Source organism: Chiloscyllium punctatum, chromosome 45 (assembly GCF_047496795.1).
Source record: "Chiloscyllium punctatum isolate Juve2018m chromosome 45, sChiPun1.3, whole genome shotgun sequence".
Taxonomy (NCBI): domain Eukaryota; kingdom Metazoa; phylum Chordata; class Chondrichthyes; order Orectolobiformes; family Hemiscylliidae; genus Chiloscyllium; species Chiloscyllium punctatum.
The window spans coordinates 45,917,760-45,932,310 of record NC_092783.1 but is presented as its reverse complement, the minus strand read 5'-3'; the positions used below and the strand labels follow the sequence as shown (position 1 = coordinate 45,932,310).

The 14,551-nt window shown below is 40.9% G+C and overlaps 1 protein-coding gene across 1 annotated transcript in view; it reads right to left on the bottom strand.

Annotated features, from left to right (window-relative positions):
- Positions 1–3,173: 3,173 nt before the first annotated feature.
- Positions 3,174–14,551, bottom strand: part of LOC140467344 (calcium/calmodulin-dependent protein kinase type 1B-like) — a 39,365-nt gene continuing 27,987 nt past the window's right edge. Inside the window, exons 11-13 of the mRNA XM_072563643.1 lie at positions 13,486–13,919; positions 6,607–6,737; positions 3,174–4,043 (exon numbers count right to left, since the gene is read on the bottom strand). Of these exons, the coding sequence (XP_072419744.1) occupies positions 6,647–6,737; positions 13,486–13,919 (525 nt within the window). The 3' untranslated portion in view covers positions 3,174–4,043; positions 6,607–6,646. The remainder of the gene's footprint in view (positions 4,044–6,606; positions 6,738–13,485; positions 13,920–14,551) is intronic.

Genomic DNA, 14,551 nt, shown 5'->3' with positions numbered 1-14,551 from the left:
TTGTTGCTGCTGGAAAGCTGTCTCTGGTTTGGTTCCAAAACAAATTCAGCTTTTTTTGTTGGATCTTACTTCACTTTTTTCTGTTGTGTAATAAGAATTAAAATGAACCACTGTTTGAAGGCTTTACAACATGGTGGTTCACTATTCCAGAATGACAAGACATTTTGCTATGAAAAAGAGGAACCCTCCTTCAGACAGAGTTTTAATGTCATATTGTGCTAAGGAATGGTATCCTCTGTAGCTTCATTCTTGTACCTGCACCTAAAAAGACAGCCAATCAGAAAGGCAATGATTTAAAGTGCCACCATTTTTAAAGTTAAAAGTCAAACAATACCAGGTTATTTGGAAGCACTAGCTTTCGGAGCACTGCACCTTCATCAGAAGTTTCATCAACCACCTGATGAAGGAGCAGCGCTCTGAAAGCTAGTGCTTCCAAATAAACCTGTTGGACTATAATCTGGTGTTGTGTGATTTTTAACTTTATACACCCCAGTCCAACACCGGCATCTCCAAATCATGACCATTTTTACAAATATGATATTCCACGTACAATGAAGTGTCGTCCAATGTGCCTTTAGAAGGTTTCTTCCTTTCTTGCCCTCCCATTACAATGCAATCCCAGTGTCTGCAGTTGGGCTGGAGGTAGCCTGCCTTGTAGTGGAACCTGTTGACTTTGAAGATTTGGGCAGACAACCCTGGCAACATTTGTGGCTAAGAGAGCCCAGGCACACTCAGAATATTATTCCCAGATGTAGACGGATTGAACTGCTGCATGGATAGAGTTGGCAGCTGGTTCCAAGAGAACCCAAATGGGTGAAGTGATCATTCATTTACTGTGCATTTGTTGCTGCTGGAAAGCTGTCTCTGGTGGACGTGGAATGGTTGGGCACTTCTGAATTTCTATCAGCCACTCAGCATTTTGTTGCACCTGGGTCTCTGTAACAACTGCCAACTTGTCCATGAAGACAGCCAAATACAGATGACCTTAGTGGACTCTGCCAGTGTTCGATTCAGTTTACCAAGTGGTTGTGACAAACCTGCCTTACACTGCTGCTGTGTCTGTTTGTGCATTTGTATGAAGTTAGTAATGGCTGACATCTTTGAGTCCTCTACTGCCTGGGGCTGAACGGGTGTCTGGTCTCTGGTAGTCCTCTCAGTTTTGCTAATCTGGGATGTTACTTCCTCAACCAGTTGTGAAGACATGCCAATGATATGCTGATCAGCATATGCTCCTGAATCTAGTCTACCTAACGTACCCATCCAGGCAGTTGCGTCAGAGTTGATGAAGGGTGCAGGAGATAGCCTTGCCTGTGCTTCCTCCGCAGTCTCTATGGCTTCATTCTCAGAGGTGGAGGAGGAGCTGATGGCCAGAGGAGCAAGTGTCTTGTGGAAGGAAGCTGTGTGGATGGCAGTGATGTTCAAAAAGGATAGAGAGATAATTTGTGTTGCAATAGAAGTGCAGACTTTATTATATTAAGAATATGTTCATGGTGGTGGTCATGAGGGAGTAGCACAAAACAATGAATCTTATTTGACTGCCAGGACATGGAGGCTGTGGCATCTCCACATGAGGGATGTTAATCCTCTTCCATGAGGTCAAGTATTCTTTCCTTATACTATGTGAGGAAAAGAATGTCTGCCTCCCCACCACTGGTCTCTCTGCCTCATTGTAGGCTGTCTCCTCCTGTAATAAAACAAAAGGAGGCATCTTGATCAAGATGAAAGTGGCTGTAATGACACTGGCAAATCACAAGCCTTGGTGGGAGATGGGTGCAGTGACTGAGTTTGCATGAATGTGTCAACAGACAGAACATGATTATATTTAATCTTGGAGAGTGCAAATGGTCATTGACTTTCTTGCAGCATTGCAGTGTGTTTCTCCATACCGGTGAAATAATACTGATCTGGCAGGCCGCTTTAGGCCAGATTAACAGGGTCTGGTGCCAGTGTCTCATTTGCTGGTCAACAGGAATGAGAATGGCCTTCCTCTCCACCAGCCTAACCCACAAGGGCCTCCAGGTCCCTGTTGGCAAAGTGAGGTGCCAAGTTGCCTGTTTCTGACACCTCCTTTGGAATTGTTAAATTGTTCATGGACTATGCAGGGAAATTCCTGGCTCACAATGTTTGAAACAGTGTGCAGCTGTGGTTTCAATATGGCCCCAGTAACAGTACCCAGTCCCGGCACCAACAAACAGATCCGTTGCTGCCAAGTGACAGATAGTGCTAGATCAGAGCTGTAGGTGTGGGTGCAGCCTAAAATTGTGTAAGACAGGTTGTTAGAGTTTAAGAAGAGAAAATATCCATGAAACATCCCAAAATTGACACTTAGCCAAAATGGGAACATTGAGGCCAGTTACCTATTCAGCTCCCTAACGCAGTTTTAATTCTGTACATGACAACGATCTATTTGCAAAATTGGGGCAATTTTCCAACACTGACTGTTTATTGCCTGCAAAGTCAGTTGCAGCGATGAATATCTGGTGGTGTCTTTGTGCAACCATATTTCTAACCAGTTTCAAAACAGGCTCAGTGGTGTTCCAAAAGCAACTGAGACGCTAAGTATGCAGTACACCATTGCAGTGACTCTAACTGTAATTTTCATGGAGAAACAGGGAGAATATACAACCAATATTTCTGGGTGTGAAGAACTGGTGAGCTTTAAACAGTGACTGGAAGACTCCTCAAAAGGTAAGTTCTTAAGGAAAAAATAAGATTTTGGTGAGGGCGGGGTGCCGAAAGCAGTAGGTGTACTCTCCCAGTCAAAACAAAAATAAAATCATCTGGCCTACTGCTGATCCATTCTTGTTGAGTTCCCAATATCTGCTTCCTGAACAAACAGGTTTTCTCTGGTGACCTGTTATAGTCAACAAGATGTTGACTAACTGTAGTGAAGCACCATTTTCACAGTCTAGATCAAATTTTTGGGCCTAATTTTTTTTTAGATTACTTACAGTGTGGAAACAGGCCCTTCGGCCCAACAAGTCCACACCGCCCCGCCGAAGCGCAACCCACCCATACCCCTACATCTACCCCTTACCTAACACTACGGGCAATTTAGCATGGCCAATTCACCTGACCTGCACATCTTTGGAGTGTGGGAGGAAACCGGAGCACCCGGAGGAAACCCACGCAGACACGGGGAGAACGTGCAAACTCCACACAGAGAGTCGCCTGAGGCGGGAATTGAACCCGGGTCTCTGGCGCTGTGAGGCAGCAGTGCTAACCACTGTGCCACCGTGCCGCCCAATCTCCAATCTTGAAAATATTTTGTCCTTCCTTGTCGCCACATTGGACAAATGTCATGGGCTGCATCCATGACAAAGAAGAAAATAGTCTCTTCTTTGCACCATTTCGGCTTTGTGGTCTTTAAAAGTGAATAATGCAATGGGAAGACTTGGACGATTTGTGTTCATATAATTCTCAGTAATGAAGGAGAACCTGAACATGTTCTCACGGGGGGAGAAGAAAATTGAAAGGTAATAAAATCTAAACCTATGAAATCCTGAGAAGCATATATGATGTAGCAATAGGCAAGATATCAAATGTAGAATCTCACTGTGTATGCTTTTCACTAATAGAAAATACAACATATGTATTACTTTCTGACTAATTTTTTGAAAAAAATGCATGCTAAATGTGGCCTTTCTGTATAATTGTACCTGCATTTCTGTGAAAGATTAATGCTGTGTAGCTCTACAGTTATATTGCTACTTTGTTGGCATTGCTCAATAAAATACATGTAATACAAGAAATTAAACAGAATTTGAATATTACAGAAATATTTTATATTAAACCTTATCTTGGCTATATTGACGCAGACCAATTCAAACTTGTGACCTATTTAGTGGAACACCCCTTTCCAATATTTTATTTCTTTGGAATTAACTCTAACAGCAATCTCCAATTCAATGAGGAACAACAGTCACAATGGTGAACCCCAGTAACATTGTTGCACATCTCCTTTCTCACTTCAGTGATGTATCTTCTCTTGTGTTGACTGCAATAATTTTCTCTCCATGAAAAACCAAAAATGATTGTTCCACCTAGTATAAGAAATATTGTTTGTTTAAAAGAATATCAATTTAGCACAACATACAAAGATTGGACATTAGCAACATACAATTAACAGTCTCCACATCCATATTTATGCAAACATGAGACTTGGCATCCTGCTCGAGATAGTGGAAAGGGCAGAAGACGTTCCTTTTAATGCAGAGATTAGTGGGGGAGAAAGTAAGAACAAGGGGAACTACATTGTTATTCTCGGACAAGGGAAGGGATTGAGGGTTTAAGAGAAAGAGGTTGGTCAGCTACAGAAGAGGGCCTGTCAACCACTATGGAGGAAATCCTCAACTGAAGACAAAGCAGGTCACGCTGGTAACACCCTGATGAAGATGGTATCATCGGAACATGTGATGGAGATGAGAATTGAATGGAATCCTTGCAAAAAGTGGGGTGTGAGGAAGTGCAGTCAAGGTAGCTCTGGGAGTCAATGGATATTGATGGGCAGCCTATCTCCAGAAATGGAAAGAGAGAAGTCAAGGAATGGGAGGGAAGGGTCAGAGATGGACCAGATGAAGGTGAAAGAAGGATGGAAATTGGAAACAAAGCTGATTAATTTTTCCAATTCCAGATGAGAGCAGCAAACAGCACCAATGAATTCATCAATGTATCAAAGAGAGTTGTAGGTGGATGTGTAGGTCAGCAGGATACCACCACAAAACACATCTTACTATCCCTAATTGTCAGCATCCAAAATAGACATTCCCTCTGTGACATGATGTTTCCCTCCTCATTCAATCCTAACACTTCCTCACTCCCCGTGGCACTTTCCCATGCAAATACAGAAGGTGTAAGACTTTTCCACTCCACTCTGCCCTCCTCACTGTCCAAAGCCCCAAACAGACCTGTCAGGCGAAGCAACATTTAGCTTGTACTTCTTTCAATCTAGTTGACTACACACTGCTCACAAGGTGGTCGACTCTACATTGGCAAGACCGAATGTAGACCGGGTAACTGCTTTTGGAACACGTGCTCTACATGACATCCCCAACCTTCCAGTTGCTTGCTATTTCAATTAACCACCTTGGTTTCATGTGAACATTTCTGTCCTAGGCCTGATGCAATGTTCCAGTGGAGCACAATGCAAGTTGGCAGAATACCACCTAATTTTTCATGTAGGCACTTAGCAACTTCTTGGATGTAATACTGAAATCCACAACTTCAAAACCTGCTAGAATGATACCTGTTCTCCAGTTTTCCTATATTCTTAATCCGTCTCTCCCATGGGCTTACCTTGTATATTCTTGTTTACTTTGCTCTCAGCCCAGAGGACCCATTTTCACCCTTCCACACCTAAATTAACCCCCATTTTACATCTCCTTTTTTCTTTTGCTACAATTAGCAATCTGTGTGTTTAGGACTACGTCTCCATAACCTCTGTTTCCTTTGCTCCTCCTCTGCCTCTGTTAAATATATAAAAAACACTATTTTAAAATCTTCTGGTTCTGAAGAAGTCATATCGAACACAAAACAGTAACTGTTTCTCTCTCCACAGATGCTGTCAAACCTGTCGAGTTTCCCAAGCATTCTGTGTTTCAGAATTCCAATGTGTGCAGTATTTTAGTTTTATTCCATATACATGGTGCAAGCATAAATCTTATGCATTATAAAGCTTAGTAGAAAAGTATAAGGTGAAAATAGCAAAGCCTGTTAAAGCACTTAATGTTACCCTTTTACATTAATGAAGTTGCTCAATTAGATACCATTTCACCTAACTTCAGTACAGTCTATGTTAAATCAAGGTCAATTTAGTGGTGTGGTCAAAGTTGTTATACTACACAATCTTAATTATGCAAATTATGGATAAATTTATATCCATAAAATGTAAAGGAGGATTAATACTGTTAATATAAAGCAGGTAGTTTTTATTTACACTTACAGTGTTTCTTTACTTTATGAATGAAGTATTGTAACGCAAGTGATAATCAGAACACCATCCACTATTAAGGAGGTGGTCTTGATTAGGGATGTTCCTGTTTGGCAGATGATCCTCTTTGAAATTCAACTTGCCATATTATCAGGAGTTAGAAAATGCATATAGGGAAAAGCATATTGCGAAGTTACCTTAGTATGCTTTCAAAGGGGGAAAAGTCCTTCTTAAGAAAGAAAGAGATTGAATTGCTCATTAAAATTGTTGATTTTTTTCCCCCTTTTTATTCTTTGCTCCCTCTCCATCTTTATTGAGGTAAAAAGATCTTTATATACATCTATCTGTGCTTGGTTTTAATATAGTTACAGAACTGGCCTCCCACACAGTGCATCAGAAAATTACAAGCACACCTTGTAACACACCAAGATTCTCTGATACCAATCAGACATGACAAATGAATTGATCAGTTTTCCATTGTAGGAAATATGAATAAAAATATCAGATGAGGGTGATATTTAAACTAGATAAGAGTCAAAAGCACTGAACACAATGATAATGTCCTTGGCCCTTCACTTCTTAATTGAATATGCAGTTTATTTATTTACTGTAATTTCACAAGGGAACAAGTTATGACTTCTCCTGTTTAATGCCATATCATAATGTTAACTACTTACAGGTGCATGACTGCAGCTTAGTGCATTCCAATGCCATGCACTACATAATCAAGCATACCCCTGTCCTTATGTTGGTGCCCCGTTGAAATTTATGCCATTTCTTTGGGTTTACATGTGGATATGAAGTTGATCTGTCAAAAAAAATCAAAGGTATAGGTTTTGTTACAAAAAGAAAGGAAATTATCATGCAACATTTAAACCATTCCTGCTTCACATTTTATATTTAACTTTGCATTGATAACTCTGAGTGGGTAGGAGACATTGGGTTGAATTTCTCCTGCCACTGAAACAACATGGGTCACAGCGAGAAATTTGAGAAAAGTGCATGAGATCAACAGTAAGGAGATTCCTGATGTCAAGAGCAAAATGTTACATTTTTCAACCAAGCTTTGAATGCTGAGATATGATTCTTGGTAGTGAGGTTGGGGGGGGAAAGCGAGAGATCTATTTTCATGCATCAGAATGTGTTACCATCTAACCTCATTGATATTCCTATTTTCTCACCTGTTGAGTAGAAGTTATTACTGACTTGAAAGATGGTGACTCCAGCTTGCTACTCACTTCTTCGACCCTCCATCTTGGACACTAGACCCTAACATTTCAGGGCATGCTCCATAAACAATGGCAGCATGCATCTCCTGTCCACCCAGACCTCCAGCTCTCAGTCAGAAAAGGAGAGTTCCAATTTCCCACTTTTCAACATGTTGGGGCAATTGACAGGAACCATGCAAGGGATCTTCAGACTGCCAACATTTGACTGGATGGTGTCAAAAATCATGTGAGGTCCTCAGGATGCCAAGTATTTCTGCCAACAGTGCTTAGGAAGGTACATTGAGTGGGACTCCATAGAGACACGGTGTACACTTAATGAGGCAAGTATCAGAATTTAGTGCGGGAAAACCCACCAAGTAACCCTCCAAGGAACCCACAAAAATTGACAATTAACTGATTTCTGGTACAATTTAGTCCATTGAGTTACTTCTAGGAATAGTATATATCAGGCAATTTGAGTCTTTCTGCAGTCAGTCTGTCCTAATTCTGAATGTTTCCTTAAAATTAGTTCTAATAGTCTTTTGAAAGTTGCATCTGTACTTTGTAATAACTTGGTTATGTTTATCACCTGAGAAACTTATTGATCAAGAGAAATCAGTGAATCTGGGATCAAATCAAATGGTCACAAAGTATAGTAAGCATTGTTCATGGATGTTTGGAAGTGATAAATGGTAAAATGGTGTATTATAATACTCATTTCTCAGTTTTGGTTCAATCTGGAATCTTTGCATTCCCTCAAAATAGATGATGTGAGCTCTTCAGGCAGCTTTCTGTTTGCTTTTGGTCCTTACTCAACAAACCAAGAAAATTAAACCTCTGAAATCAGCCAGGCAAGCACCTATTTTCAGCAATAGTGCCCAATAGTCAAATTATTCTCAACATTCTAATTTGATTAATGATGTCCCTTCCAATATAATAAATAAAATTAATGAAGTATTGATATGCGGTCAATAGATACCATTAGCACATATATTTTGAGATATTAAAGGCTTAATATCATTACTTATTTCATTCTATCGCTTCAATCCAAACAATTATTAAAATTATGATCATGTTCTTTAAGAAGTTAAATTGTCATGATTTATTTATTTACTTACACATGGTTATTGAGGCAAGGGATTGCTGCTGATTTTGACATCCTGTATTATAGGATCAGTTCAGGGATGGGTGGGAAGGTGGAGAGCTGAACACTCACCATATTTTGTGGCTCCACCTTGCCATAAACACAACAGCATAAGTATTTACAATCCAATCCCAAATTACAGTATATTTTCCATGACTACAGACAGGGAACGTGGTGCACTAAAGACTAATTAATGTTTATCATTCAGGTTGTAAAAGCCTTTTACTTTTCAAATATTTTGACATTGAGTCATTTACTTGCTGCAGACAGAGAGTGAGTGGATGGCTCTGTGCCAGGCATTTTATGGAGGTGGTGCATAAAACGTGAAGGAAATTCGGAGTCCAGATAGTTGCCTGTTTGGGGGAGGGCCACTGAGCAGGGCCCAGGAAACGCTTCGTGAAAATTATCTATAATCAGCAAATGAGCAAAGTAGGGGATTCAGCCTAGACCTCAGACCTGTACCTCATTTGTAGAATAAAGGGTTAACTTCTGAAAATGTACATAAAAAGCTATGTCATTGATGATGCCATGACCATATGATGACCATGTGATTACAGACATCACGTTGAGAAGATTCTGAAAGTAGTGCTCAAAACAGAAGAGTAGTGGGTGGGATTGCCCCTAAACTGTATCAAAATGCCTGGGAAAATTCAATCATGGTGGTGACCAATTAGCAAAAAGTTACCCCTTAAATTGCATAGAGGGAATCACTGAGCAGGTGGTCCTCCAATCACAGGCAGAATCTCTCTCGTGTTGGCTGCTATGCTCATAGTGAACCAACTGGTGCAGCAAATGAAACTGGAATCTCTCAACGAATACCCATGTGAGTAAACCCTCAGAGTGCAGGCACAGCCCAAGTGACTACCAGAGTGGGTATATGGAAATAAAACTGGAGCAACATGCAGGTGTGGAATTTACCTTGTCACTTCAAGACACATTTAAAATCATCAAGGTATCATGATAGGCCAAACAATGACAGGATTGGAGAAAACGTTTCATATGCTATCAAAGTGCTCCCCAATTAATGGCCTTAGCAAAGAAGGATCTTTCAGAAAATTTTTTTACAATGTGGATGTCATTACCAATGCTGTGCTTGCAAGGCATGGGATAAACAAGAGATAGCCACCCACGAGGATCTAACTGGAACTTTTGATTCATATTTTTATGATTCAGCATAAATTTTTCTCATTTGAGTAAACATTAATAGGGGAAACAAAGTCTTGGAGAGACACCAACTCCTTCATCAATGATCGCTACCATTTGGGGGATATTTACAGCACTGAACACTAAGAAGAAGAACTTAATCAGAGACAGAATAGTGGGTCAGGATTTTAGAAGAGTTCCTCTCATGCTTCCTATAGTCTAGGAATAAGGTCCCATCCAAACTGCCTTTGGGAAAGTCATTCATTTCAAAGTAGTGTGTCACTTAAAAAAATGTACTTTCAAAGCAGTGGGAAATGCCTTCAATGAAGCCATCAGAGGATCAGGCAATGAAGAAATTGTCTTTCCTTAAAGAAATGAAGAAATAAGATGGTAAATACCAGCATGCTAATGCTGAGTTTGAAGGACACCCTCCAATTTTAAACTGGACACAAAAGCAGCCTTTCTTTTCTCTCAGATAAGGTGGTCACATTATAACAGAGCCATTATCATTTAGAACACAAGGTCCCGGAGATATCAGAGCGAAGATCAAAGGCTAGATCAAATATAAAGACAGCGAAAACTTTGAAACACAACAATCCAGAACCAAAAATACTCATTAAGCAGAATGGTGTGGATCTGAAATTTACAAAGTGCATGAGTCAAAGAGATGAAAACAGTAAACTCAGGTTTAAATTCTTAAACCTATTTAAGGATTTTGGCAAACTTAAAGTAGCATGCCACCCCATGTTGACAGCAGATGCAAACTCAGTGGTTTGTTTACACCAGGAAAGACCCACACCCCCTTCTGAATAAAGAAGTTGAAGCGATATTTAAACAATGTATTCATTCACTAGTTACCAAATTTATTTAATGTTCTGGTCTGGTACCTGTCCCAAAACCAAATTGATCTAATACATTTAATCCATCTAATTTGTCTCAACCTTGCTCTATTGAGTATTGCCATAGAATGTGAAGAATACCCCAATGGTGTTAATTGATTGAAGTTGAGCAAAACTTGCAAAGATTACTCTCTGTATAGAACTGGATGTAAGTAGAAGATCCTGGCAGTTATAGAGTCATACAGTCATAGAGTACAGCATGGAAACAGACCCTTCAGTCCAACCTGTCCATGCCGACCAGACATCCTAACCCAATCTAGTCCCATCTGCCAGAACCCGACCCATATCCCTCCAAACCCTTCCTATTCATTTACCCATCCAAATGCCTTTTAAATGTTGCAATTGTACCAACCTCCACCACTTCCTCTGGCAGCTCATTCCATACACATACCACCCTTTGCGTGAAAATGTTGCCCCTTAGGTCTCTTTTGTATCTTTCACCTCTCACCCTAAACCTATGTCCTTTAGTTTTGGACTGCCTGACCCCAGGGAAAAGACTTTACTTATTTACCCTATCCATGCCCCTCATAATTTTGTAAACCTCTATAAGGTCAACCCTCAGCCTCCAACGCTCCAGGAAAAACAGTCCCAGCCTGTTAAGCCTCTCATTGTAGCTCAAATCCTCCAACCCAGACAACATCCTTGCAAATCTTTTCTGAACCCTTTCAAGTTTCACAACATCTTTCCCATAGGAAGAAGACCAGAATTGCACGCAATTCTCCAACAGTGGCCTAACCAATGTCCAGTACAGCCGCAACATGACCTCCCAACCCCAGTACTCAATACTCTGACCAATAAAGGAAAGCATACCAAACGTCTTCTTCACTATCCTACCTACCTGCAACTCCATTTTTAAGGATCTGTGAATTTGTACTCCAACGTCTCTTTGTTCAGCAACAATTCCTAGGACCATTAAGTGTATAAGTCCTGCTAAGATTTGCTTTCCCAAAATGCAGCACCTCGTGTTTATCTAAATTAAACTCCACCAGCCACTTCTCAGCCCATTGGACAATTTGATCAAGCTCCTGTTGTAATCTGAAGTAACCTTCTTCGTTGTCCACTTTTGGTGTCATCTGCAAACTTACTAACTATATCTCTTATGCTCGCATCCAAATCATTTATATAAATGACAAAAAGTAGAGGACCCATCATTGATCCTTGTGGCACTCCACTGGTCACAGACCTCCAGTCTGAAGAACAACCCTCCATCACCACTACCACCATCTGTCTCCTACCTTTGAGCCAGTTCTGTATCCAAATGGCTAGTTCTCCCTGCATTCCATGAGATCCAATCTTGCTAACCAGTCTCCCATGGGGAACCTTGGCGAACGCCTTATTGAAGTCCATATAGATCACATCTACCACTCTGCCCTCATCAATCCTCTTTGGTACTTCTTCAAAAAACTCAATCAAGTTTGTGAGACATGATTTCCCATGCACAAAGTCATGTTGACTAACCCTAATCAGTCCTTGCCTTTCCAAATACATGTACATCCTGTCCCTCAGGATTCCCTCCAACAACTTGCCCACCACCGACGTCAGGCTCACTGGTCTATAGTTTCCTGGCTTGTCCTTACCACCCTTCTTAAACAGTGTTCCGCTGAATGTTTTCATCATGTCATTTGAATATTATCGTTTAAACTACCTAACCCTTTGGGATCACATCCGTACCAGAGATATTTCAGAGAACAACATATCGGAAGGAATTGATGGCATTATTTGTCTTATGAATAAATTATTCATTTATAGTATGCCAAAAGCAGAGTATGAATAAGAGAGGTGTGTTTAGATTACTTACAGTATGGAAACAGGCCCTTCGGCCCAACAAGTACACACCGCCCCGCCGAAGCGTAACCCACCCATGCCCCTACATCTACCCCTTACCTAACACTACGGGCAATTTAGCATGGCCAATTCACCTGACCTGCACATCTTTGGAGTGTGGGAGGAAACCGGAGCACCCGGAGGAAACCCACGCAGACACGGGGAGAATGTGCAAACTCCACACAGTCAGTCGCCTGAGGCGGGAATTGAACCCGGGTCTCTGGTGCTGTGAGGCAGCAGTGCTAACCACTCTGCCACCGTGCCGTTCTCCACCTCTTGATTTTTTTATAAAAGAAGGGAGTTCCATATTTCTGATAGGAGATTCCAATCTAAGTTCCTGCAGGTATGTGAAGCTATACTTGCATTCTGACGATTCTCTCATGGTGCAGAGATGACGGGGGAAGGCAAGCCATGCCCCACTGTGGGGCAAAGGATCTAGAACAGGGGAAATTTATTCTGACCCCAAACGGTGATGGGGTGACAGGACGAGAGACTGGGAAAGGGGGTGCAGTTCTGGAGTGGGAAAAGGTAGGGAACAGGTCTTGAATGGAGGAAGAAGTGAAGGTTATCAAATCCAGAGGGGGGAGGGGTATGTCTGGTTTGGAACAGGGAAGGGTATATCCAGACTATAGTCGGAAAAGGAGTTTTGGGTCCAATGGTGGGGAAAGGAACTGGGTCCTGACCCAAGTGAAAGAGATGTGTCAGATTCTGAACAAGTGGCAAGGCCTGGGTCTAGGAGGGACATTTTGTCAGGGTCTGGGGGAGGTGTAAGTGGGAGTCTATAAGGTAAGCATGGGGAGGTGGGAGGGGTCAGTTGAATCATAACTCAGATCTATGTTTTTAATAGTCTAATATTCCCTGAGTAACTATTTACTTAATTTTATCGAATTCTCCAATTTAAATGGAGATATTTGGCGGGTTCCACATGTGGGAGAGTTTCTAAGAGAAATCTTCAATTTTGGGTGATTCCTTTGGATTCTGCAAAAACTTACAATTCCCGTCTCTGCTAGGGTGACGATTGTCTGGCCACTATAAAAGCCAGGCAGGTGTTGAGAAGACTTTAGCGAAGAAGCACCAGCTTACACCTTACATACAGAGTGAAATATGTGCAAATAAAAGCTTACCTTAAAAATGAGCCAAATGTCCAACTATATCAATACTTTAGTACCTTAGGTTAAGAACTCCACAAAGCATCACCAAAACACATGCAACAACAACTGACTATGAATGTATTTGCCTCTGTTCATATTAATAAACAAATATTATCAAATAATCAACTCAGCCTTCTTAGAAGTCTTGTTTCAATTTGAATAATAAATTTGAACAAGCATTACTTACTGGTCCTGAGCTTTACTTGATGGAAGAGTTTTGGTTGCAGCAGTGGAAATCTTCATCTCCTTTCTTTTCTTAGCGGTGCCAGCGTGCACATTTCCATTTACTGCATAACTAGCAGCCATGTCCTGTCTGTTGCTTTTCTTCACATCTAATATTGCACAAATTAATGCCCTCTCACTCGTGCTTTGGTGAGGATGTTCCTTTTCAACATAGTCCGATGCAATGCTCTGTTTGGCAACTTTGCTTGTCACTAATGGTGCTGACCCCTTTGCTGAAAGGTCTGTCGTATATTGTTGCGATAGATTCTTAGAAATCTGCAAGCATGACTGTTTGGAGTCACTCCGGTCGTAATTGCAACTGTTTTCCCGTGATTGTTGGTTTGACGATAATCGCATCTTCTTCATGTAATTCACGACTAATGCAGCATTGATTGCTCGCTATGAAAAGAGAGAGGTCAGATAACTAAGTCTCAAGTATACAGAAATTGTGACTGGATGAGGTACACCTACGAAAGAATTAATTAGCTTGGTAAGACAATGGTCTTAATGGCACAATGACAATAACATACAGCGTAACAAAGGGAAATTCATTAATCCTTTCAGTGTAACATAGTCAGAGCCAGCATATTTGAAAAGCAAAGTACTCTACTGTCCTCTGGTGGCATAGCAGTGCCAGAACTAGACAATTCAAATTTGGAGATGCTGGTGTTGGACTGGGGTGTACAAAGTTAAAAATCACACAACACCAGGTTATAATCCAACAGGTTTAATTGGAAGCACACTAGCTTTCGGAGCGTCGCTCCTTCATCAGGTGGCTACCACCTGGTGTTGTGTGATTTTTTAACTTTCGACAATTTAATGCATTAATTCTATCAAAATGAAGATTTTTTTTCTTGAATGAAAGACAGGAAATGTGTGATCAAATCAGCAGGTAATCTTCATCTGCAATTTTATTCTGACTGAGATTAGCACTGTAATGTGGGAACCTTGAACAAAAATAATTCCTTCCAAAAGTATTAATTTATACCACACATTATGATATCCCATAAAAGTTTCTTTTCATAAATAGC